At 42.2% G+C, this 27,572-nt stretch overlaps 1 protein-coding gene across 2 annotated transcripts; it reads left to right on the forward strand.

Moving 5' to 3' along the window:
* LOC127608476 (protein Spindly-like) lies at window positions 1-27,572 on the forward strand. Of its 2 annotated transcripts, none has more exons than XM_052077568.1 (13): window positions 1-537; window positions 5,567-5,743; window positions 14,154-14,348; window positions 14,581-14,721; window positions 16,961-17,059; window positions 18,797-18,907; window positions 19,071-19,211; window positions 20,790-20,896; window positions 21,401-21,521; window positions 24,908-24,974; window positions 25,076-25,258; window positions 25,328-25,403; window positions 27,034-27,572. In XM_052077568.1, the coding sequence occupies exons 1-13, from the start codon at window positions 367-369 to the stop codon at window positions 27,218-27,220; spliced, it is 1,776 nt and encodes a 591-aa protein (XP_051933528.1). In that variant the 5' UTR covers window positions 1-366; the 3' UTR covers window positions 27,221-27,572. The 2 variants fall into 2 exon arrangements, with proteins under 2 accessions (XP_051933528.1, XP_051933539.1); XM_052077579.1 differs by having other exon boundaries at window positions 4-537; window positions 25,076-25,234.

Raw genomic sequence — 27,572 nt, forward strand, 5'->3', positions numbered from 1 at the left:
TGCCCAAATGAAGCGACTTGACACGTGTTTCGTGGGAACGCCCCTCCCATTACTTGACACAAGCCCCGGAGCCTCGGCACATTTTGTCCCATCACGAGTATTAAGGGCTCTTGTTTACATGGCAATTTCAGCAAGTCACAAACCGGAAGTAGCTTGCAGCTCAAAATACATTCTGACACAAACAACAGCACAAATCTCAGCCAGGTCGTTGATTTAATCTCTCCATCATTTCTGCAATATTGGAGACAGTCAAATTTGGTGATTGATTTTTATAGGCAAAAAATATTGACTCTAAGCCTGGGTCTCCACCCGCAGCTCAGGGCCAATCACCTTTTCTGAGTACAATCCAAATCTTTGTCTCATCAGATGTCCGACCCAGCAACAGATGATGACATACACCGTCTCCGGGGCCAACTGAGGCAAAAGGAGGAGCAAGTCCAACAGGCTGCCCATGCTGGCTTGGATCTACTTAATCAGCTATCAGAAATGCAAACTCGGCTTGAGGAACAGAGAATAGAGATGACAAGTGCGCTGGAGGTATGACATTCTAAATGCACCCATTCGTTTTCAACTACCGAATTTTCCGCACGATTGGAAGCACCAAAAAGTCATCAATTTTCTTAAAAGCTCACCGAGCACCTTAAAATCCGGGGTGTCTTATGTATGGTCATTACGGTAAGACGTCGATTCCAAGATGGCTCCTTACTGGAGACAGCATGTCTCCAGTAAGGAGCCAATGTTATAACTTGCTGTTGGTTCAGTGAACTGTGTCGCTGCTTTATTAAATAAGTATGTGTGGCAGCTCCGAAAAAAGGAGAGCTGCGGTGTTCTTTTTTTAAAACGGTCTCAACAAATACAGGTACGTCTTTGTCTATCTCCGTGCTTTCTTCCGTTCTACTCGAGGCGTTCATGACCGCCACCGAAAAACGTATACTAATGATTACTTCAAAGAAATTTCAAAAATTGAAAATAATACATCAAAACTGAAAAGCTAGCGAGGATATAACAAAATACATTTTATTCCCCCCCCTACCCCCTACAGAATTTAGATTGTAATTTCATCATTTGTGAATACACAACAAAGGAATAAATAACTACGACTGACATCTTGTGTTATTTTGACTTCAAGATGGCGGCAGCTCCTATTTATTTTGTTCTTCTACTTCTTCCTCTCATAATGTTGCTGCTGTGAAGTGTGAATGTCTCCATTGTGAGACTATTAAAGGTTTTCTTATTTTATCTTGTCTGATTAGACTCTTGAAGCTACGATAAAGGAAATGCCAATGAGTTTTTCGGAGGCGGTCATGAACGCCTCTCAAGTTGACCGGAAGAAAAGAAGGGAAGGAAACGGACAAAGACACACCTGAGTTTGTTGAAAAAAGCAAACTGTGGTTGTGGTTTTATTCTTTTTTTTTTTTAAACGCAGACTTTATTAATGGTTTTCACAGTCTCGGCAAATACAGGTACTGTGAGTCTTTGTCCGTCTCCGTGCTTTCTTCCTTTCCACTCGAGAGGCATTCATGGCCGCCTACGAAAAACTTAAATTAATTCTTACTTCAATGAAACCACGAAAAAAATCAAGCGAGGAAATCCCAAAATAAATTATTTAGGGACGATATATAATTTATTTTGTGATTTCCTCGCTTGATTTTCTGTTTTGATGCATGATTCTCAATTTTTGTCATTTCATTTAAGTACAGTAATAGTTAATTTACAATTTTCAGAGGCGATCATGAGCGCCTCAAGTTGAACGGACGCCTCTCGAATTGAATGGAAGGAGCGTAGCACCATTCAGTAGACGCATTGGAGATTACGCCTTTTAGTCCGAGGCGTCTAATACTGTACATGAAAAAAAAAAACAAAATAGCCAGCCATTCATTGAAGGTGCGCCTCATAATCCAGTGCGTCTTTTTGTGCGGAAAATATGGTACTTAAGCTATACACAGTGTCGGGTAAGCTGGATCCTAGCCCTGTTTCCGACAGGTCAGTAGGGGAGACTGGGTTATGTCATGGACTGGAAACGAGTTCACCACACAATACTGTAAACAGGGGTGTCAAACTCATTTCACATTGTGGGCCACATACGGCCTCTTTAGCTGTCAAGTCGGCCGGACGATTAAAATTATACCATACCCCGCTAGAAATAACCGAAATAATTTGTATTTCCTTTGTTTTGGTCAAAAGAGGCACAATAACATGAGGAACATGTTGAAATTTAATGAAGATGTCTTTTACAAAACGTTTAATGAAGCACCTTAGATTTCCTTTGAAATGTCCTTTGAGTATATGCATTACAACTGATCCCACTGACTGTACAAAGGCACAAAACTTTAACAAGTACTGGAATTGGTATTGAAAAATACTGTATAGTAATGCATTTTAAGATGAAAGGAATTTTTCAGCCATTTACACATGTGCATATCAAATCAAAATGTAATCCCTGCCAACCTACACCTTACAAACTAACTCACAACTCGGATAAATTATGGAGCAATTTCGATTGAAGGCAATACTGTGGCTGTAAAATTGAAAATCAGCAATAAATGTTTATGCATTTTAAAATGGAACCAAAATAAGATAAGATATCCTTTATTCGTCCCACACTGGGGAAATTGACAGCCTCCAGCAGCAAGAATGTATGTAGAAAGAAGAAAGGAGAAAGAGAAAAAAAACAACAAACATCTTTCAATTAAATACAATATGAACACAATGGATAAATCACAGTACTATTTACAATTTTCCTTCATATCATTTAATTATTATTATTAATTTGATTGTTATTTTTTATTCATCAGCCTGACAGCAGTCGGTAGGAACGAATCGTTGCACTAATACAATACTTTCACCTGTTTGGTCCCTTACAAGCGTTCACGAGGGACACCAAATTTGTAAGTGACGATGAAGTCAAAAGGATTCTGAGCGACTGGCTGAGACATCAGTCCAAAGATTTTTTTCGCTGAGGGAAAATTGAAGTTTGTGCACAGAATGGGAAATGTGCGTGACAGTGCTGGAAGATTACGTTGGGGGAGAAAAAGTAAGCTTCTATCTGTGTTCAGTTAATTCAGTTTTTCACGGCCCGATGAATAGGGATCATCGGTCAGCATGGAAAGATTACTCTTTCTGTACTTTTTGGACACATTTATTGGAGCACTTTGCAGCAGAAGTAGTAGATGTAACAGAAGTAGTTGCAGAAGCAGTAGCAGTGGCTGTCAGTGGCAGCCCCGCCCCTCTTAAAGCGGCAAGTGAATCCAACAAATCTGTATTACAAGTCCGTACACCGAAAAATTCACCTTACCGTATTTTCACGACTATTCGACGCACCGTACCAATGGCCGCAGTCTCATTAATGGGTGACATTTCTGTATTTTACACATATACAGGACGCACCGTACGAATGGGCGCAGTTTTAAAGTGGTAAAACATACGCTTAAACATACGGCATGCATGCATGCTAACACGTTCGCTAACACGTTAGCTTGAAGCACACACTGAAGCTGGAAGCTAAAACACGTTTTTAAAAAGGCAACGAAAGCAGAACTGAGTTCGGGTGTATTTTATTTACAAGGTACTCACGTTTTTTGCTCAAGCATCACTCAGAAAGCCATCAAAGTCGTCATCTTCTGTGTCCGAATTAAACAATTGTGCAAGTATCTGTAATCCAGCCAAACCGCCGGGTTCCCCCTCGTTGTCAGAGTCACTCTCGTCATCATGTGGATCCACAGAAATGATGCCGGCTTTGCCAAAAGCTCGAACAACTGTACTAGCAGCAACGTTCGTCCAAGCAGCTACAATCCATTCACAGATCTTGGCGTAACTAGCCCGGCGCTGCCTCCCACTCTTCGTGAAGCTGTGTTCGCCATCGATCATCCATTTTTCCCATGCCGCTCGCAACTTCACCTTGAACGCCCGGTTGATGCCGATGTCCAGCGGTTGGAGTTCTTTCGTCAAGCCTCCGGGAATGACGGCAAGCTCGGAGTTCATTTGCTTGACTTTGTCTTTCACCGCTGGTGTGAGATGGGCACGCATGGAGTCGCAAATCAAGAGTGACGGCGAGGCATGGAAAAAGCCATCCAGTCTCTTAACATACACCTCACTTAGCCACTCTCTCATTTTCTCCTCGTCCATCCAGCCCTTTTGGTTTGCTTTCACGATGACGCCGGCTGGAAACTTTTCTTTCGGCAGCGTCTTTCGCTTGAAAATCACCATAGGTGGCAGTTTCTGTCCGTTAGCATGACAAGCAAGAACGACAGTGAAAGCTGACTTCTCGTGCCCCGTTGTGCGTATCGCAACCGTGCTGGTCCCCTTCTTCTCCACAGTGTGGTTCACCGGGATGTCGAAAGTCAGCGGGACCTCGTCCATGTTGGTAATGTGGTTAGGCTGGATGCGTTTGTCGACAATCTTTTTACTGCAGTAGGTGCGGAAAACGGCCAGCTTTTCTTTGTAGTCCGCTGGAAGTTGCTGAGCCACGGTCGTCTTCACTCTCATAGATAGATGGCGCCGTTTCATAAAGCGAAAGCACCTAGACGGACCTCCTTGAAAATGTTCAATTTTCAATTCTTCGGCTAACGTTTTCGCCCTTAGTCGAATGGTGACCGTGGAGACGCTTCTGCCGGCTGCTCTTTGATCAAGAATCCACCGCTCCAGTTGGTCTTCCAACTCTGGCCACCTCGCCTTATTTCCACGGAAACTGCGCTTGGTCTTTTTGACTTGGCGAAGCTCGTTCTCCTGCTTCCTCCATTTGCGAACCATGGATTCGTTGATATTAAATTCTCTGGCGGCTGCTCGATTCCCATGTTTCACTGCATAACCGATGGCTTGGAGTTTGAATTGCGCTTCGTAGGCGTGTCTCTTTGTGGAACTCATTTTCGGGGGTTCTTGAAAACCAAAACCGAAGTTGTTTTGCAATAATGCACATACTCACATTTTATACATGTGCTGGTACCTGCTAGAGGCGTGCCTTACACGCCCACCCTTCACTCATTGCCGGACCCAACCCCTGCGTGCCTGTCCTCCCTCACGTCCACCTCTCTTCATATATTTACATTTCTCTCTCTCCATAATTTACATATAAGTGCGCGGACGCACTTCACTGATTGGCCGACCGCTTCTCCGCATGCGTGCGTGTCGTCACTCACTACACATTTTCTCTCTCTCCAAATTTACATATAAGTGCGCGGACGCGCTTCACTGATTGGCCGACCTCTTCCCCGCACTTCACTGATTGGCCGACCTCACTTCCGCCTTTTCTCTATATAAACAGCGTGTCGGGTCTCAGACAGATTTTGGAACTCGGCTCATATAAAAGACGCATCGCATTATAAGGCGTCCTATCCATTTTGGAGAAAATTTGAGACTTTCAATAGCGCCTTGAAGTCGTGAAAATACGGTATTTATTGAATGACCCTTGTATATACATAAGAAAGTGGGAACGTGTCACATTCAGGTGTATTTCGGACTTTGGTCAGAAATTTGGCATTTATAGTGAAGGTTATCAATTATCTCTCTCGTACCTTGTGAAGGTTTTGCTGAGACGCAGTGTTCTTCTGTCTCTCTGATCTTGTCCAAGGATCTTAAGCAAGACAAATATACGCTGCAAAACGAAGTGGCGCTGAAGACCCGGCTAATGGAGTCATTGCAGTCAGAAGTTGACAGTCTGAAGAAACAGCATCGACAGAACATTGATGATGAAAAGGAAAAACTCGAGAGAAGTCACCGCACGACTCTTCATCAACTCAACAACAAGGTAAACTCTCAATTTTCCATCCATTCATCTTCTACCACTTATCCGGGGTTGGGTCGCAGGGGCAAAGGCTTTAGCAGGGAAGCCCAGACTTCCCTCTCCCTAGTGACTTTTTCTAGCTCTCCCCGGGGGATCCTGAGGCCTTCCCAGGCCAGCTGGGTGACATAGTCTCGCCAGCGTGTCCTGGGACATCCCCAGGGTCTCCTCCCGGTGGGACATGCCCGGAACACCACACCAGGGAGGCGTTCAGTAGGCATCCTAATCAGATGCCCGAGCCACCTCATCTGGCTCCTCTCGATGTGGAGGAGAAGCGGCTCGACTCCGAGCCCCTCCCGAGCTTCTCACTTTATCTCTAAGGGAGAGCCCGGGCACCCTGCGGAGAAGGCTCATTTCAGCCGCTTGTATCTGGGATCTCATTCTTTCGGTCACGACCCATAGCTCGTGAGCATAGATGAGGGTTGGCACGTAGATCGACCGGTAAATTGAGAGCTTCGCCCTTTGGCTCAGCTCCTTCTTTACCATGACAGTCCGATACAAAAGTCCGCATCACAGCAGACGCTGCACCGATCCGCCTGTCGATCTCTCACTGCCTCTTGCCCTCACTCATGAACAAGACCCTGTTGAGGAATGGGAGCTGTCAATTTGCTCTTGGCCCTCCTTGGTTACAGGTTCTTTTATCTCTCTATAAGGTGGAAGAAGACCCAACACCACATTGTCTTTTCTTCAGTTTATCACAACGCAACACAAATCGATTCGGGCTCCTGTGAGTCTCAGATTTCATCAGGAAGCCCCGAGCAACTTCAGTCACACGTACATATAGGCATAGTATGTTAATTATGTTAATTAGGGGCGGGCAGTCCTTCCTCTTATGTAAAAATCTGAAACAAAGAAAGTCAAGCAAAGTTCGATCTTGGCATTTTGACAAAGAATATCTGCTGGTCCACAAATCTTGATTAGGTTTCCTCTTCGAAGGCACTTGACTGCCTTCAGGGACTTTTACGATGTGGGGGACGCAAAAGAAGACGGCCACAAGACTGTTAATCACTCAAGGGGAAATAGGACCCCCAACTTCACCCTACACTCTTTGTTTTAAGTACAAGCAGATGTTCAGGACAGAGACAAGTGTCAATAGTTCTCATAGCAAGATGAAATGTTCTACAATACTTCTAGCGGAATAATTCCTTAACAACCCCAAGACACTTATACTCCTCCACTTGGGGCAAGATCTGCTCCCCCACCCGGAGAGGGCACTCCAACCTTTTCCGACGGAGGACCATTGTTTCAGACTTGGAGGTGCTGATCTTCATCCCAACTGCTTCACACTCGACTGTGAAAAGCTCCAGTGAGAGTTGGAGAGCCCCGCTTGAAGGAGCCAACAGTACAACATCATCTGCAAAAAGCAGAGATGCAACACTGATGCCACCAAAAAGGACCCCATCAGCACTTGGCTGCGCGTAGAAATTCTGTCCATAAAGGTGATGAACAGAATCGGCGACAAAGAGCAGCCGTGGCGGAGTCCAACCCTCACTGGAAACGATTCCGACTTACTGCCGGCAATGCGAACCAAACTCTGACATCGGCAGTATAGGGACCGAACAGCCCGTATCAGGGGGCTCAGTACCCCATACTCCCGAAGCACCCCCCGAGGGACACGGTCAAATGCCTTCTTCAAGTCCACAAAACACATGTAGACTGGTTGGGTAAGTGTCATCCCACGTCCCCTCGAGGACCGTGCTAAGGGTGTAGAGCTGGTCCACAGTTCCACGGCCAGGACGAAAACCACACTGCTCCTCCTCAATCTGAGTCTCAACTTCCCGACGGACCCTCCTATCCAGGACCCCTGAATAGACCTTACTCTCAATTTTAAAATAACAATTTAAAATCATTGAATTTAAAGAGAAGCAACAATACAGTTCCTCTGATTGGCTGGCGATCAGTCCAGGGTGAAGTCAGCAGGAATAGGATCAAGCACACCTGCGACCCAAATTACGGTGTAAAGACAGTAGATTGATGGACAATAATACAATTCAGAGGTAACAGAAAGTCTTGTGGAGAGGAGGGCACGGTGCTCAGGGGGGTTCTTCTAACAAAGTGGGCAACCATCCATCCATAATCCATTCTCCAAAATTCAAGGACCTCACTTTGATGGGTTACTACATGTAATTGCTTCTGATAAACTACTCAAAGGGTGTTCACATGGCAAGATTTGCTACGGTGCTATGCTGGCACTGCGCCAGTAGAGCGTTCACACATGCAAATTAGCTCCGGCGTAGCCCCGGATATCGGCTTATACCGAAGCAAATTTGATCCACCTCAGGGAGGTGGTTTAAAAAATTTGCTCCAGAACAAATGCTCGTTTGTGAAGCTGCACCGATGTAAATTTGCACATGTGAACGCAACTGGGTTAAATTTGCTCCAGAGCAAATGCTCGTGAAGAGTTGATTACGTACGGCGAGAATGCGTTGCTTTCGTGCTCTGTCAGACTTCCGTCATTTGTTTAATAAAGACACAAGACCTGGACTGGTAACATCTTTCCTTTTGTAGGAGACTGGACTGTCTCTCTGAGTTGTTTGTGTAGTTTGTTCCTTTGTTGTGTGTTCACGACCCCCCGCTCCCATATAATTTATTTAGTGATTTCCTCTCTTGATTTTCTGTTTGGCGCATTACATGTTTGCTTTACTGAGTGTCATTGAAGTCATTGTTGATTTACGTTTTTGGGGGCGGTCACTCTCGAGCAGAAGGCACGGAGACCGATAAGGAGAAGGACGTGCCTGTCCAGTAGTCGCTTGAGTTGTGTAAAAGTTTTAAAAAGAACCAACACGACAGCTTATTTGTTTTCTATCATTTTGCTCTGCTGCAGAAACTGCCGTGTGACCGCAAGTGGATCAGCACCGACGCTGTGCCGGTGCTGACACGCTCAGCGGCTTTGTACGTGTGACTGCTCCACAAAATTTGCTTCGGTGTAAAATATATCGCAACAAAATACATCGGTGTAGCGCCGGAGAAAATGTGTGCCGTGTGAACACCCCTATACAGTGTGAGGTTTAGGGGAGCAATCTTTATTTTTACACAGGACCATAATAATAATGCTCTTGCGACGCGGGGGCCCAGTCTCATTCGGTTGGGTCGTCGCAGTGCGTAGAGCCGATCAGCTTCACCAGGGTCCGCCAATGAGCACGGTCATGGGCCAGGTCCGCTGCATCCTCCAGGATAAGGCCCTGGTGTTTGAGATCCTCTCTGAAGACGTCAAGCCATCTGGTGTGGGGTCTGCCGCGTGGCCTTTTCCAGCCGGCTGTCGCTGGATCAAATGAGAGGATGGCACAGGTTGGGTGTTCCGGGGGTAATCGGAGGAGATGACCAAGCCAACGGATGCGCCTCTGAGCGGCCAGTCGGGATGCAGGGAGCTGATGGGTATGTTTTTGGAGGTCTGAGTTGGAAACATGGAGTTGCCAGCTGATGTTCAAGATGGTTCTTAGTGACCTGCTGTCAAAGCCGTCGATCCTCTTGGCCTGGGTCTTGTTTAATGGCCAGGATTCTGCACCATACAGGAGGATGGGAAGAACACAGGACCATGTATGCTGGAATTTTTTCTCCATCTTGTGTGAACAACAGCAGCAAAAACATTTAAAAACTGCAACTTGTGTTGACTTGTCTTTGACTCATGATTTTTTTAATGATAGGAAATATTTAATGTGACAAACATACAAAAGGAAAGAGAAGGAAATTAGGAAGGGGGCAATGATTGGGCATGTCTTTCCAAGCACATGTTTGTGAAGTACCGTATTTTCACGACTATAAGGCGCCATTAAAAGTCTTAAATTTTCTCCAAAATGGACATGACGCCTTATGGTGCGGAGCGTCCTTTATATGCGCTGAGTTCCAAAATCTGACTGACAGCCGACACGCTGTTTATATAGAGAAAAGGCGGAAGTGACTGTGGCCAGGCATGCGGGAAAAAAGTCGGCCAATCAGGGAAGGGTGGGCGTGTATATATACATATATGGAGAGGGAGAGAGAGAGAGAGAGAGAGAGAGAGAGAGAGAGAGAGAGGGAGGGAGGGAGAGAGAGGACAGGCAAGCTAGTCCGCCAATGGTGAAGGGTGGGCGTGTAAGTGGACGCCTCAAGCCAGTACCAACACTTGTATAGAGTGTGGCAATGTGCATTGTTGCAAAACAACTCCGGTTTTGGTTTCTAAGAACCCCTGAAAATAAATTCGACAAAAAGACAGGCCTACGAAGCTCAGTTCAAACTTAAAGCCACCGGTTATGCTTTTGGCATGCGTGCCCATCTCACAGCAGCGGTGAAAAAAACAAGTCAAGCAAATGAACTCTGAGCTTGCCGTTATTCCCGGAGGGTTGACTAAAGAACTCCAACCGCTGGACATTGGCATCAACCGGGCGTTCAAAGTAAAGTTGCCAACGGCATGGGAACAATGGATGATCGGTGGCAAACACAACTTTACAAAGAGTGAGAGGCAGCGCTTGGCGAGTTACGCCACAATACGCAACAACGAGAGGGAACGCGGCGTTTTTGATGGATTACGGGACTTGCACAATTGTTCAATTCTTTCTACACACTCACGCGCTGCCACCATGTTTCGCTCTGTTCTTTACTTTCAAATGTGGGAAAGCTTCACACGAGAGAAATGTTGACTTTGCTTTTGCTACTCCTTCTTTCCGCTCGGCAATGCGTAGCAACTCACACTAGCATGTGATGCATTCAATGACAACTGAGATGTGCAGTCCTCTGCTTCTGATACAGAGGATGAGGACTTTGATGGATTTCTGGGTGATGATTGATCGATAAACGTGAGAACATTGTACGATGGCTAAATAAAATACACCCGAACTCGGTTCTGCTTTCGTTGCCTTTTTAAAAACGTGTTTTTATCTTATCTGTATGTCTTGGCATGCTACTGTATGCTTCAAGCTAACGTGTTAGAGTGCACGCATGCATGCCGTATGTTTAAGCTGGCGTATGTTTTACCACTGTAAAACTGCGGCCATTAGTACGATGCGTCCTGTGTATGTGTAAAATACAGAAATGTCACCCATTAATGAGACTGCGGCCATTAGTACGATGCGTCGAATAGTCGTGAAAATACGGTACATGCTAAAGTGCTAAGTCCCAGCCTCACTGTCATGTTCAACTTACTCATGATGGCTGCAGCATGGCTACAACATGAGGCAAGGTTGGAAAGAAAAAAGATAGATAAATAAATTAATCTGAAATGTGACACAAACATAATTGAACAGTTAAATATTATTTGAGATTTTGTTGAGACAGTGGTGTTCATGTGTAGAATCTACATTTATGTGTCTTTTAACTTTAACCCGATGTGACAGTTATAGCTGCTAAATGAAATCATCATAGTATCAGCAGTTTTTGCAAGGCCAAAATACTGCTGGAATCCTAATTTAATCTGATAGTTCATAGACAAATTGAAACTTCAATGTACTTATCCTGCCATGCATCGACAGTGAGCTATCAGTATTAATTTAAAATTGCTGTTTTTGTTAACCAAAATTGCACTAAAACTAAAATACAATCAGGTGACTAAATTATGGTTAAAACTTTCATTGATTTTAGGCTTAAGACAACAACTAAAAGGACCCAAAAGGGTTCCCAAGTACCGTATTGGCCCGAATATAAGACGGTGGGTTTTGCATTGAAATAAGAAAAATGAGGTCGTCTTATATTCGGGGTCTTGACATTATACCCATTCACGACGCCAGATGGCGCCAGATTACTGAACTTGACTCCCCAGGCCAAAGCGAACCCGTCTCGAAGAATAAAAAATAAAAATAGTGGTAGCACGACGAAGAAAAATAAAAAATGATAGATATCACATACCCTGGACGGCAGTGAGGATGACGTGCTATGGGAGGAACCAGCGGAGCCAGAGGATGGGAGGGAGGACTGTGTAGTGACACTGAGCACAGCGAGGCAAAGGACGTTTGTGAGGAGTAATGTTCTGTTATGACAGATCTCAGCTACTCTCATGTTTAACCAGTTTGCATTATTTTTTGCAATGTTTTTCCTTATTCAGATTTGTTTCAGCTGCTCGGTGGCAAGGCCCAAGGGGTGGATGAGATCTGCCCGAGTTCCTCAAGGCACTGGACGTTGTGGGGCTGTCCTGGTTGACACGCCTCTGCAAGATCGCGTGGTCAGCGGGGAGAGTGACTCTGGATTGACAGACTGGGGTGGTGGTCCCTCTTTTTAAAAAGGGGGACCTGAGGGTGTGTTCCAACTACAGAGGGATCACACTCCTTAGCCTCCCGGGTAAGGTCTACTCAGGCGTGCTGGAGAGGAGAGGGTCCATCAGGAAGTCGAGCCTCAGTTTGAGGAGGAGCAGTGTGGTTTTCGTCCCGGCCGTGTAACAGTGGACCAGCTCTCAGGGTCCTCAAGGGTATGTGGGAATTCACCCAACCAGTCTACATGTGTTTTTTGGACTTGGAGAAGGCATTTGACCGTGTCCCTCGGGGAGTTCTGTGGGGGGTGCTTCGTGGGTATAGGGTACAAACCCCTGATACGGGCTGTTCGGTCACTGTACCAGCCATGTCAGAGTTTGGTTCACATTGCCGGCAGTAAGTCGGAATAGTTTCCAGTGAGGGTTGTACTCCGCCAAGGCTGCCCTTTGTCACAGATTCTGTAATAACCTTTATGGACAGAATTTCTAGGCGCAGCCCAAGTGTTGAAGGGGTCCGTTTTGGTGGCCTCAGTATTGCATCTCTGCTTTTGCAGCACATGTTTGTGGAAAATGAGGAAACTAGCAACTTACATGCAGTTACTCTCATGCCACATTTGCATTCTTTATTTATTTGACATATTTTGAATTGTAATACAATATTTGCAAAAAGAAGCCCGTGTTGATACCACCTTGTTCTCGTTCTTGTCCGTCAAAAAAGTCTTCCCCTGAACATCAGCCTTTTGCCCTAATTCTTCCAGAGGATATTATTCTTTCAGTTTCAGTCTGTACGTAAGGCAGTTCATGTCCAGTCATCTACAGTTGACAGGCATTGGTCAAACAGTGGTCCCCAACCTTTTTTTGTGTCACACACCAGTTGAGACAACTCTATGCAGTTCGCAGACCAGCAACCGTTTTTTTGTCATTGCTTTTTTTGTTTGTTTTAAAGCACGAGTCCTAACAACAACGATAATTGTAGAGTAATTTCAACATTGTATTCACATTTTTTTCATTCCTTTTAGTTTTATTCAACTGTACAGCAAATATAGATCAATATTAAACATAGTAAACTACGAAGAACTAAACCAATCAAGAATAATAAACTTGTCTTATCATGTAAATATAATATATTTTTTTCCATATATGGATCAAGTGGAATATATGCTTTCCACTTGATCACATGGCTGCTACGTGTTCAATAATTGAACAAGTTTCTTATAACAGCTCGGTTTTGTTGACATACCGTGCACAACAGCTCCCCCCCCCCCCCCCCCCTCCCACGTCGCTTAGGCGATACCGCCAGGGAGGAACTTCTGCCAAAACAGCTTCATCTTTGGAAGTCATGGATGCTCAACAGCTGTGCGTTTCACTGTACGTTTGGCCATGTTCTCGCTATTACGTTCTGTTTACTGCTTCCTCTTTTTATTCATTGGCAGATTCTGTTTACTTCAACTTGCAAATCAATGTTAGAATGGGCACTCCAATTAGCTATAGTCGCTCACATTTCCTCCATGTCTGATGGCGTAAATATGCTCACAGCTCGCCGATAGTCACGTAAATACCACGATTTGTGTTGATATATTCATATTTCCCTTTGGAAGGTAATCAAAGGGATGGTTGAGGTTGACTCATGCTCAGCAAAAACAAACAAAAAAAGATCTTGGTCTGTGTCTGTGAGACCCGGTATAAAATGGCCCCTGGCCTGGTACCGGTCCGCTGACCGCTGGTAGTGGACCATTGGTTTAAACATAGGTGGATCAGTAGAAAGCCAGTTATTTGTGATCACTTTTTTATCGGCCACCAGGAGAACGTTGACAAGATATTGGTCTTCTTTATGCACTGCATCGTCCAAGTGTGCCAAATATAAAATCAAACAACACTTTGTGTTCACATATCTCAGAACATCACAGAGAGCTGAGTGAATGCGCCCCCAGAAGGATTGTATATAAATGCATTCACAGAACAAGTGTGTACGTTTTGGATTCATATGTTCAATTTGTCTCTACCATGTTGCCGTTGAGTTTCAATCTGTTAAATTTAAAATGTAGCTGCAATAAAGTAACGTATAATTATTTTCCTGGCTGAAAAGTGAAAGAATCTGGCGGGACCAGTCCGGTGAACATCCCGTCCGCCAGATGAGAAGTTTTTGGCAGAAGCAGTGCGATGGGCGTCCTGGAGGCCAGACAAGTTTTTATTTTCACAAATTACTTTTTTTTTGTCTGTTAGATCATGCATTTGCAGTCTTCTTTGGATGAGTCACAGCTGATTGAGAAACAGCAGAAAGAAAAACTTGACTTACAGACCGAGTTGCTAAAAAATAAGATGGATGAGCTTCGGATTCTTAATGAAGACACGCAAAGATCATCAACCTCAGAGTTAATGGATCTGCAGAAAAAAGTTCTGGAGTTAGAGAACATCAAGGTAAAGGAGACATTTATGTATTCTTGTGTTGCACACCTTTTGGAAGTGTACTGAAGTTCACATATTGTCGCTGTCCTGTGAAAAGAAAGTTTGTCAGTTTTCGTTACATTGATACGATGTCCAAAATGCATGTAAACATGTTTGAAAATGACAAAAATGGATCTAGGTGTTTTTCACAGGACAACAATGTTATTTAAGATATGGTAGCGCCTTAATAGTTGTTGTCTTGCAGTTGGAGTTGGAACTGGCACTGAAGGAAACACAGTACAAAGAGCAGCAACTACAATTAACCAATAGCACCCTTCAGCACAATCTCAAGCAAACCACAGAAGATAGAAACAAAGAAGCTGCCACCTGGTGTGCAGTATTAGAGGTAAATATTATTTAGTTGCCCCTACCGTGTTGCGACCTACTGTGACGGCAGTAGTTGATCTGTAAGGACTTATGATTTGCAACTGGAATCCTGATCATCTCCACCTGCAGTCAAAAATAAATTGTCAAGAATTTTGTTGGAAAATAGAAAAAAAATATGCTGTCACACATTAAAAGCAGATATTTGCAACACCTGCATGATAGAAACTACAGTATACTGAAACTAGCAAAAAGATTCATTAATGGTCAGTAAGTTCCCAGCCTCACTGCTGTTATTAGTGGCATTGTATAAATAGCCCAGAAAATGTGATCTCTATTTTTGGTGTTGTTAATGTTTGATTTTACTCTCAAATTATGAGGAAGAGGAGGTATCTTGTGTAATTAATTGGGTGGTTTGTTATCAAACTTAACATGGTCTTTAATTGCAGCAAGTTAAACTGAAATATTTAACTTATGTTTGCCGTGCACAAGGTGTTGTCAGAGCTGCCATTTTGCCATGTCTGTACAGTACTTTGTTACGGAAATCACTGAGTTGTCAACTCATTACGGGCGGAATGCTGATTGTTGCGGATATTAAAAAAAAAAAAAGTCCAGCGTCTAATATTAGCACCAGTATTTGTGCTGCATGGGGCTACTGACACTGACTTGTACAGTTCTCATAAATAAATGCAATGACATTAACACCACATATTGATTAAAACGAAACAAAAAAAGTTTCACATTTGTTGACTTGTACATTACACAAATGACAAACCACAATTGTGCCTGTGCTTGAACTATCTAATCCAGTCTGTCAGTAATGTTATTTCTTTGTTTGCAAACCGACGTGCTGCCCAGTCGACCACCGTGCCGCCCTAATGTTTTTCCATTTTACACAAAGAAAAATAAAACAAGAAACAAACCAACAAGGGAGTGTGAGCACCTATCACACTGCTATATTTTTTACAAAAAAAAAAAAAGAAAACCTTGGATGACTTTATATTTAACAAATCACCCCAGGTTTAACATATTCCGTCCATTTAGACCATACTGAGCATAATACATCCAGTTGTAGTTTCAGTGTAAAAGAAATTGGTCCTATTGAAAATCTCTGTTCTTATATTCAGACAAATGCTCCTAATTCGGCACCCCAGACATAAGTATCGCTTCACCTCGCCTCAGAGTTATATGAAGAGCAAAATGCCCGTTTAAAACTTGAGTTGTTCAGCAAGAAGTGTTCCACATCAGTAAGGTACCGGTATGTTTCTTGTATAAAATAAATTTCTGCTTTATTTTTTTCTCAGTTGAGATAGTTTTCCACCTCTTAATTGGACCACACAAGCCATTTATGTTAACAGTAACAAGTTTTAAATATCTGTCAAACATTTTGTAGTACAAGGCATAATACTGAGAGGTTTCCAGCTTCTAAACTTCAACACTGAAATCAACAAACAAAAGGTGAACTTGGAGATGAATATGAAAAAACGAATAATGTGATAACTTCCAACGTAGGGGTCTATAAAGCGGACCTTCTTGTGCCTGTAAAGGTGACACCCTCATCATTGCGGTGAAGGAGACTTTCGTTAGCCAAGGACTATGCCAGAAATAACTTCACCAAACAGAAGAAATGTTTCTTAAATAATTTATTTTTGACATAGTCTAACAAAACTCCCCTGTACCCCACTCAATGCCAAATTGAAGAACTTTATAAAGCGTGTGTAAGGTTAAAGTGTCATGGTCGGGTTAGTGGCGACAACACTCATAGCTTTTTTATTTTTTTTTTTAATATCGGCAACAATCGGTATTATGGGCGTAGTGAGTTAGTTCAGTGATTTCCATTACATTTTGGAGCTCAATTACATAAACTCACGCTCTGTTTTTGTTTTCAATGTGTTAGATTGAGGCACAAAATGTGACTCATAAATTACAATACAAATCCGCTTATTTTGAGCCTTGATGCCGAATTCCATCCATGTCGCATCGAGCCAAACTCTTCAAACGTAACGGAAAACAGTTGGATGGTCTCTCCTTGTTTATAAATATATTTAGGTCCACAGCTATCCTCTTCTTTCAAAGAAGCCACATCGTGTTGTCTTTATTGTATGCTTTGGGTAATTGTCATCTATGTCAAAATTCTTCAAATAAACATTTCAAACAGACGACTGCAGGTATGTTGCAAACATTTAAATGCTGTCTCATCCACAGATTGTCTAAACAAAGTACTGTATATCTCATTTCTTCGCCTCTCTTCTGTGAAACAGAAATCTCGTGAGGTGAACCGCGAACTTCAGCTCCATTTGGAAACGGTTCTACAACAAGCCCAGGATCCAAAAAGCAAAGGCAATTCTCTCTTCGCTGAGGTAAAAGAAAAACGTTTTTGTTTTTGCAGAAATTCTCTGATGACTGGCTCTTCAAAGAATCAATCATTTGTACATCAATCCATTTTCTGATCTGCTTACCCTGATAAGGGGGGTGCTGGGGCCTGGGGGCAACACCCTGAACCGGTTGCCAGCCAATCGCAGGCCACACAGAGACAAGCAACCATTCGCGTTCAAAATCAAACCTCTGGACAATTTAGGGTGTTCAATTAACCTTCGGTGCATGCTTTTGGAATGTGGGTGGAAACCGGAGTGCCCGGAGAAAATCCACACAGGCACGGGGAGAGCATGCAAACTCCTGCACCTCTGCACTGTGAGGCAGACATGCTCACCAGTCGATTTACCCAAATGTCACAAATTCATTCATCTTCCGAACTGCTTGATCCTCACTAGGGTAGCGGGGGGTGCTGGAGCCTATCCCAGCTGTCTCCGGGCAGTAGGCGGGGGACACCCTGAATCTGTTGCCAGCCAATCACAGAGCACACAGAGACGAACAACCATCCACGCTCACACCTAGGGACAATTTTTAGAGCGTTCAATCAGCCTGCCATGCATGTTTTTGTAATGTGGGAGGACACCGGAGCACCCAGAGAAAACCCACGCAGGCCCGGGGAGAACATGCAAACTCCACACAGGGAGGCTGGAGGTGGAATCGAACCCAGTACCTCTGCACTGTGAAGCCGATGTGCTAACCACTGGACCGCATGTCACAAATTGTTAGAATTATTTTATATTAATTGTAAATAATAATTTAATGTAATGGAAAGAAGGGTCTGAAAAAACTGGAATTTTTAAATCCGAAATTTATTAAGATTAAGATATCCTTTATTTGTCCCACACTGGGGAAATTTACAGTCTACAGCAGCAAGATTGTGGTTAGAAAGAAGAAAGAAGAAAAAAAAAAACACCGTTCAATTAAGTGCAATATAAATACAAAATGGATAAGTCGCAGTGCTATTATATATATATATACTGTATATCATGTATACATTTAGTGAATTTTGGATTTTTTGCTGAACTCATGACATTTTGTGGATTTTTCTAATTTATGTACTGTATTGGCACTATTAAAATACAAAAGAGACCGAGACAGGTGGAGTGACCGAGAGGGGGAGGGGGGGGATTTCACATAAAAAAAAAAAAAAACTTTCCCAAAAAACCTTCGACCTTGCAGAACACAAAAGGCTCCTCACATACTTGGGAAACCTTGTGTGTCCTGCAGGTATGTAAAACAGACACAAATTGCGTTCTATTCAACTTTTTAGGGTTGCTGTGACAAGGGTGACATAACAATTGACACAAGAATAATAATAATAATAATAATACATTTTATTTATAAGCGCCTTTCAAGACACCCAAGGACACTTTACAATAACAAAAAACACAAAACAAGAATGTTGAAACTGCCTCTCCATACATCACATGATGGAAAATATTGGTTTCGAGCACAATTTGGACATTTTCACTTAGGGGTGTACTCCTTTTGTTTCCAACGGTTTTGACATTCATGGTAGTCTGTCAAGTTATTTTTAGGGTCTAGGAAATGTATGCTGTTGAACAAGCTCTACACTGATTGCATTGCCATTTTAACAAAGTGTGATTTCTTCAAAGTTGCCCCAGGAAAAGATGCAAGACAATATTTGAGATTCAAATCAATTTTGTGATGTACCGTATGTCTAAGTGTCTTAAGGTCGTTTGGCTTATTGTATGTTCCTTCAGTTGGAGGATAAACGTGCTGAAATGGAGAAAAAGCTTATCAGCATGAAGGTCCAGTATGACTCACTTCAAGCGCAATATGTCTTTAACAAACACCAGTCGCAGCGTATGAAGGTACAGTACCATGTTTAATGTGACCGATTGAGACCAATGATCGTGAAACTGTACCTCAAAGTGGATTAACACTCCCGAAACCGACATTTTTTCATTCAATCTTTTTCTGTGACTAAATATCATAATTAGTCCAAAGCACAATTTAGTTATCCATGTTTTTCAGGTCCACATTGCCACTCTTATGCAGCTCCAATGCTCAAGGACTGACCCATCTCAACTGGACAGACTGCACTCCATTTTGTTAGAGAAGAATGACGAGATACAACATTTGAATGCAAAACTAGAGAGACTGGAGAAGATTGAGGTGAGTGTCGATCAACTTGGAAATTGTGCATGACCTGGCAAGGCATTGTTTCATAGCTGTGTGAATTTCACCCCCCAAAAAACAGTAACACTGGGGGAAAAAAATCTCTTTATTCAGTGAAATACAAAATGTGTTTTTGCTGCAATGGTTTTGTCGCTATTGAATATTTCTTAGAGTAGATTTTTCGATCAACTTAATCAATTCATTCAATCATTGGATAAAAATTTATTGAGCATGACAATGTTTTGCAAAATCCTGTTTAGGCGATCGCTGCGAAGTCCCTATTGTTTTTGTGTACCCATACTGTACATCTGTAAACTTATATTTTATCATAGTGGTAGTGCCACCAGTCGTATAAAGAAAAAAAAAGATGTTTTAATCTTTGATGTTTTTTTCCTAGCGGGTGTACCAGATCCATCTCATATTTGCTTGGAATAGTGTTTAGGCTTTCATGAGTTTGCTGTTGCAACACTAATTTTGAGAACCTAACAATGCACGAAAACTCGTGAAACTTTGTAAATACAACAGGCATGGCAACAGCATCAATATTTTCTAATGTTAATGTGTGATTTAAAAAAATGGCTCAGCAAATTTTCAAGGAAGCAGCCTCAATTGTATGCTTCACAAAGATCCACGAAAACTAGATAGGTGGCATATGTAGTAGCTCAGGATCCAGAAATGACGCTGTATTTAATGGTCTACTCTCAACGTTCATAAAATTTTTTCCACATCATCCCTGGCAAAATCATATTTTATGAGTTTAAGATATCCTTTATTAGTCCCACACTGGGGAAATAAATGGCTCAGTAGCGCCCCCTAGAAAGTTAGGCAGTCATAACGGCCCTCCCATGGAAAGCCTAACTACAATGTGGCCAAAATGATTTTTGACACCCCTGCCCTAAAATAAACAGAAAATGATCCATAAGTATTTGAGTGGACAATTAAGGTTCACTTTTGCACATTTACAAGTTAACCTTCAAACTTGAGCTGTACCATCCCAACACCTGCGACAACAACAGGGAAAATAATTTAAAGTTTTTCAACATACTATATGACGGGGGCCGGGCATCATAATATGGCTTGAATGCTAAACTTAAATGAAAATCCGCCATGTATTAATTTTCTCTCAACTTCCTCCTAGAGATTTAAACCAATTATCTTCAAACAGTGAGTTTTTCATCTTAAAATGTTCAAGATGACAAGTAAAAAGCATCACACCCTGTTGCTCTGGCAATCCACTCTTTGCCAAGAAAAAGCAATCGGTCTTTACATAAGAGAAAACATATGAAACTTTGCCCATACATCATGTCTGGAAAAATTCTAAAATAATGACAATTTTATTTGCTTTTGTGTGTGTGGTTTTTTTTAATGGCTTAGTTGCACTCGTTACAATTGTTTACGGCAATGGAAAAATTGTAATTACACGATGGTTAATGTGTCAATTTGGAAGTCGTTTATTTTGGATGAGAATTTGGATAAAAGTGCAGAGACAGCTTCTTTATTCCTTATTGTCCATGAAATGCAGAGTTGCTTGTATACTATTAAGATGAAAAATTAAACATGTATGTTTGTATGCAGGTATTGCTTAAGACCAAGGGGAGCAATATCCCTCCATCAGAAATTGGTCATGGCCACGATGAAACGTTTTATACTGACCTGCTGAAAATGAAACTTGACAATGCAATGTGAGTTGATGTTTTATTTTTGGGGATGTAAATATGACATGTATGAAGCCGACCAGTTCCCAGTTTGGGATGGATCTAAAATGCACTGTCACCTCACATGTGAAGCTCATTTGGCCTGTTAATTCATAATGGCATCTTTGTCAAATGATGTCAAAATGTGAACAGCATGATGAAGAGGGATGTTGAAATACTAATTCAAATTGAACCAGAATTATGCCATTCATGGCTGAAACGGCCTTTATGAATTTTGCTGTTCAATTTCTTGTAAGAGTACAGCAAGTTGTGCAAAAAGTGCTGAAACCCTGAACAGCTGCAAATGTGCATTCCATTTTTTAGGGAATGTCACATTACATTCACCTTTATATTAAAGTGCATTTGAGGTTCATCCTGAAATTTTTCTCAAAGCCTATTTTCCCTGACTTTTTGTGAGTGCTGAGTTTATTTATATTTTTGCCGGGTTACTTTGGTGTGTGTGCGTGCGCGCGCATTCTTTTACATGTGCAGTAAGGATGTGGAACGTTTAGGAGAAGAACTTTCCCAGCAAAGAATGAAGTCTTTGTTAGAAAGCCAGAAAGCTCTGGAACTAGAGAGAAAACTCTTCACACAAGAACGTCTTCTCAAACAGGTATGAGGCTTCACTGTTGGTGGATGAATTACCCTTTGGTTTCTAAGACACCACAAGAGTTTCATCCTCTTTGCTTACATGTAAGGCATTGATTCAGACTCGGGGGGGGGGGGGGGGGGAGTGAACATTATTGAGAATGTTATTTTTCCTGTTAGATCAACTTAAATTTGCTTTCAACAGACAAAGAGCAGGTAATTGTTCTACACTTATTCGAGCTAGGTTGCATGAGTTGAGCTGGTCCAGCGTCGACCGTGAACATGTCCATTGCCAATGTTGCGACCCCTGAAAACAATTGTATCCCCTGCCCCAGGAGCACACATGCATTGAGTGAAAGTGGTACGATAATAATGTCGCTGGGATTTGGGACACTTCACGACCATGATGACGAAACCTGGGATGCCAGAATTTTTACTCATCTTGGCGCATAGTGTGACATTCCCTATATCGAGCTTTGATTGTTCCCCAGCATTGACCAGTAGTAAGATGGAGCGGAGGCACTCACAGGTTTCGTCATCATGGTCGTGAAGTGTCCCAGATCCCAGCGACATTATTATCATACCACTTTCACTCAATGCTTGTGTGCTCCTGCGGCAGGGGATACAATTCGTAACTCACTCCCAAATATCTCACAGGACACAAATGTGGGTCCATACAGCTGTTGTGCCCCCGATAAAAATGGTCTCCCCTCGTGCTGGGGCGCGCGAGTGAAAATGGTGCACTTGTTTTCATTTAAAGACAAACGGTAGATAATTGTTCTCCACTCATTCGAGATATCTCCATTTAAAGACTTGAACACATTTTTGTGCTTTGATTTTTAGTTTTACGGAAAAAGAGTGAAGAAAAAGAAAAAAATGTGTTTGCATTCAATGATAAATAGCAGTGTGGAGAAGCAAAACAAAAACATGTACATCATTCATATTAGCCAGGAGTATTGAGGTGCGTTCAATGACCTCTTACACAGTAGGAGGTCTCGGATAATAGAAATACTCATTCAATGCATCAAACAGCAATGACTAGCACATACAGGAGGTATTTGGAAAGATTTTATAATTTATTTGACAGATCAATAACTTCTGGCACAGACGAACAAACTCAGTTGACACAGTCATGTGTCAATTCAAGTGTTTCATTCAAGCATTTATCCATCCATCCATCCATCCATTTTTCTGATCCGCTTATCCCCACAAGTGGTCATGGGTCGTGCTGGAGCCTTTCCCAGCCGTCTTCGGGCACTAGGCGGGGTACACACCCTGAAGTAGTTGCCAGCCAATCACAGATTAAAGCACAGATGACAAATGAAAATAAAATAAAACTACTATAGTGAGTCTGAGTATTATTGTTTTCCAGTGTTTGCTTCCTGAAGTTTAAATATAGTGTTGTGTAAAAGTATTTGCCCCTTTCCTGATTTCTGTGTTCTTGCATATTTATCACACACAGGTTTTCTGCGGGTGCTCCGGTTTCCTCCCACATTCCAAAAACATGCATGGCAGGCTGATTGGACGGTGTAAATTGTCCCTAGGTGTGAGTGTGGCCGTGGATGGTTGTTCGTCTCTGTGTGCCCTGCGATTGGCTGGCAACTGATTCAGGGTGTCCCCCGCCTACTGCCTGAAGACTGCTGGGATAGGCTCCAGCACCCCCCGCAACCATAGTGAGGATCAAGCGGTTTGGAAAATGGATGGATGGATGGATGGATGGGTTTCAGTTTAACAAACCAATTTTAATATCACACAGACTATCCAAGAAAATTATAAATGCAGTTTTGAAATATAAATTTAATTTATTAAGGCACAAAAAAAAATCCAGAACTACCTGTCCTAAAGTGAAGAAGTAATTGCCCCCACGCTCATCCCATGTTTTACCCCCCTGACTTTGAAGATGACGTACTCTTTTAATTTTGTCCGATATGTGACCAGCCCAACACATGAACAAAGACATAGTTTAGACCAAATTCATGCGTATAGTCGACCGCTGTCAAACTTGGAAGTCTTGTACAATGTGATTTCTGATCACATAACAGTTTCATTTGATGTCATTTTATCGCGTGCTGCTGTAAAATCTGCCCATCTGCAGTGCAACCACCGAGTTTTTCACCATCTTACTGCTGGGCGGTTCTCTGATATCTTTCAATAACCTTTGCGTGCCCTCTTCAAACACAGAGGAACTCACCTCTTGGTCCCCCTCATCCTGTCATGCTAGACCAGATCCGATGGCTCCATTAATAACTGTGCTGTCAAAACCTAGACCTGAGCATAGGCTTAACGACAGAACTCGCACAGCTAAGTAGGAGTGCCATAATAAGTAGAAAAAAGACAAGCTATAAGACTTATCAAATCTGGAAGGACTGCTGTCGTATCGACCAGACCTCCCCAAATGACAGTGTTGAACGCCTTCTACAAGTCCACAAAATAGATTTAGCCATTTTGGGCCAACTCCCATGCACACCCAAGGACCCTGTTCAGCACAAGTGTCAAACGCAAGGCCCGGGGCCGGATCCGGCCCGCCAGGTCATTTTATGTGGCAAGCAAATCATGTGTGTCAACTTGCTAAAATCTGCACCGAAATGTCAAATTGTCATGTGTAATAAATAACATTGAGATTTTGCCATCATTTTGTTACCCTGTTTACCTTCACTTGAACAAACTCTTTTAATCGACTTAATTGATTTCAAAAATAGCAATCTATTATTTTGTTGTGTAAAAATAATAATTTTGTGATTTCACTATCATAACGGCCCTCCGAGGGAAGACGTAACTCCAAATTGACCTGCGACTAAAATGAGTTATACCCCTGCTGTAGAGGGTCGAGAGCTAGTTCAATGTTCCACGGCCAGCACAAAAACCACACTGCTCCGCCTGTATCTGAGAGTCGACCTACCGATGGACCCTCTTCTCCAGCACCCACCATAGACTTTACCAGGGAGCATGAGGAGTGTGATTCGTCTGTAGTGCGAACACACCATCCGGCCCCCCTTCTTAAAATGGGGGATCACCACCCCACTCTCAATCCAGAGGTCCTGATGTCCATGAAGTGTTGCAGGGGCATGTCAACCAAAACACCCAGAGCCCTTAGGAACTCTGGGCGGGTCTCATCCAACCCAGGTACCCTGTGGTATTTGTTGGAAACATTATTACATGCTAATATCTGACTGCTTGGAACACATGGGTACTACTGCATGTGAAGGCTATGTTCAAGATTGTGAAATGTACAGTATATTCCTGGACCAGCAACACAACCTGTAAGATGTTGTATTTTGATCAGACAATCGAACCTGGATTAGTTGGCCTTCATCAAATTACACGCACATATCAAAAATGATAACGAAGCATTTTTGTTTCTGCCATAAAAGTGCCTTTGCTTGATTCTATATTTCCATTTTCTTCTTGTAGACCCAGTGCGATAAAATGAGACTACAGCTTCAAGTGGAAAAGCTACAACACAAATATGAACCTAAAAGTAATTGGAGAGATTAAAAAAAATTGCAATCTGTATTTAAATGTAATCTTTGAATATATTATTATATTAAACATCGCTGCTTTATATAATTTGGTCTGTAGAGTCAACTGATTTATCCCAGCCGATCAAGAAAGAGAAATTACCTGTGGATACCGTACCATCATATGGAGGAACTACACTTGATAAGGACAAGCAAATTTCAAAGGAAACAGACATCACTCATGAGATGCTACAGCCTGAAACAGATAAAAGCCCTACTGGTGAGACAACACTCTCAAGACAAGGTATTTTTGCTCTGCTGCTGTTTAATGTCATTGCATCATACAATACGTTATTTTTTTAATTTGTTTTAGGATTTGACATGGAGCCTAAATCAGTCAAGCGAGTCAAGATCGATAAGGGTGATCCTCTTTTGATCACCAATCCCAGGTTAGCAATTGTCGTGTGAACGGTAGTATTCATAAAAGGAAAAGAAACATTCTAGTATTATGCACCAATCTACCCACTTCGGAATTTTAGAATAAAAATCATTTTTTGCTGTGATAGACAGTTACAGTTTACAGTATTTATTTCAGTCAACTCTGAATTCTGTAACATTGTGTTACAAAGGAATGCAATTACAGTGGTACCTCCTACTTATGAAATTAATATGTTCTGCAATAAATTTCTTAACTAGAACATTTTGTAAGTAGAGATGCGTTTTCCATATAACCCGTTCCAAGCCAGCCCCCAATTCAGACATAAATGTTTTCTGAAACATAAAACTCTCAGGAATGGTTTTTGTCTGGCGTTTTGTACAGAACTGATCCAAGGATGTTTGCTTTTTTTGGCTTTTAACAAACCTTCAAAAATGTCCAAGGCAAACCTCACCATAGTGAGCGATCGCCCAACTGGTGAACACCTTTTCTGGGTGATTCTCATTTACTATCAGAACATCTCATGGCCCGAGGGGGGAATGACAAGGATGCTTGCATAGACGCATATCTATCTACACACACAGACACATTCAGTCGAGGTCCCTCTTAGCTAATGGAATGCCAGTATGATGCTCACATCAGGACGTCTGCACAATTGCACACTTCTTGTACTACAAATACTGCTAATGGTCACTTTAAAATGGTTCAATGATTTTCTGCACCAACTGTACATCTGTTACAGTATTGTAGTCTACCACTGATCACTTTAGCTCTCCTTGATACTTTGCACATTGTCTCACAGTTGTCACTGGGTGGTACTGGTTCACTTACATTACGATATGTCCTTCCAAACTTATTTGTCATGTCCTTGTTTATGATACTAATGCAGTGTGTTATACCGTAGACAAATTCCTTGTGTCTTCTACATACTTGGCCATTAAAGATGTTTCTGATTCTGATTTGGTAATAGCCAATGGCAGTGCAGTTAAAAGTATGTTGCGTTCAGGAAACTCTGAGCTGCGACTAGCAGCCCATAATGTATTTTTACAGTTTGTGTTTTGAAATTTCTTTCATAACAAGGGGCAATAATTTCCTGTTGAGGCATTTCGTAATTTGAAAATTGTGTATGAAGACATGTTCGTAAATAAAGGTGCAGTAATCCCTCGTTTATCGCAGTTAATGGGGACCAAAACCACCAGCGATAAACAGAAATCTGTGAAGTAGCGACCAATTAATATATACAGGTAAAACTTTTTTTTTTAATTAAGTCCACAAAAAGTCCGTGAGAAGCTGCAAAACAACAGCGAGTCACATAGAGCAACATTTACAGTACTTCACTCCATGTATATGAATTTTTATTATTATTTTTTTTTTAGGAATATGTTTGAAAAAAAATCCGCAATGCAACGAATCCGCAATAAACGAACCGCGAAATGGCAACGAATCACTGTACCACTGTATACAGCTTTTTTTTCCCACACGCACAACACAGAACCAGCCCATACAAACAGACCTGCAAGGAGAGTTGTTGATGATGGAACAATGCAAGTGACATTGCGTCCCATGAGCAAGATTTAGTGATTCAAAGTCTTCCTCAAGAAGTCATAGATTCATTGGATATTTTTTTGTTTTTTCTTCCTCAGCTCTCATGTCACCCGCCCCAATGTGCTGATAAAGGAGGACCACCAAAAGCAGGATGAAACCGAGGAAAGTAAAGAGGGGGACCACCACAAGCCAGAAGAAACGGAAGAACGTGGCAAAAAGCAAAATTTTGAGATCATGCATGTCCGCGCTGAAAACAGTATGGCATCCCAGTGTTCTCAACAGTAGTGTCCTTGTAGAATACATCCACACATGATCAACACTGATATATAGATGCAATAGAATTAACATTTTTTGGGTCTCTGATTACAAAGATAGTTGTGCCCCCACAGTTGCAAAATGCAAATAAAAACAGGAAAGTCTCTCGATGTGAAGCAGGACAGCTACTGTAGATAATAAATGTGCTTTTAAATTATTACATCTCTGACACCATCAGTCAAATGTGCAATGTAATTTGTGATGCTCTGGCTGTTTATAGAGTGCATTCACCAAAAACATTTCAGTATACAGTGTACAATTTCTGCGAAAATTTGGATTTTGGTCATTGTTTGAAATTGAGATTTAAACCTCACATACTGTA

Source organism: Hippocampus zosterae, chromosome 1 (genome assembly GCF_025434085.1).
Source record: "Hippocampus zosterae strain Florida chromosome 1, ASM2543408v3, whole genome shotgun sequence".
NCBI lineage: Eukaryota > Metazoa > Chordata > Actinopteri > Syngnathiformes > Syngnathidae > Hippocampus > Hippocampus zosterae.

Coding starts and splice junctions, on each gene's coding strand:
- LOC127608476 (XM_052077568.1), top strand. CDS start 367: ATGTCCGACCCAGCAACAGATGATGACATACACCGTCTCCGGGGCCAA. Junction 14,722..16,960: donor CCTGGTGTGCAGTATTAGAG/GTAAATATTATT, acceptor TCTGTGAAACAG/AAATCTCGTGAGGTGAACCG. Junction 25,259..25,327: donor GACAACACTCTCAAGACAAG/GTATTTTTGCTC, acceptor AATTTGTTTTAG/GATTTGACATGGAGCCTAAA.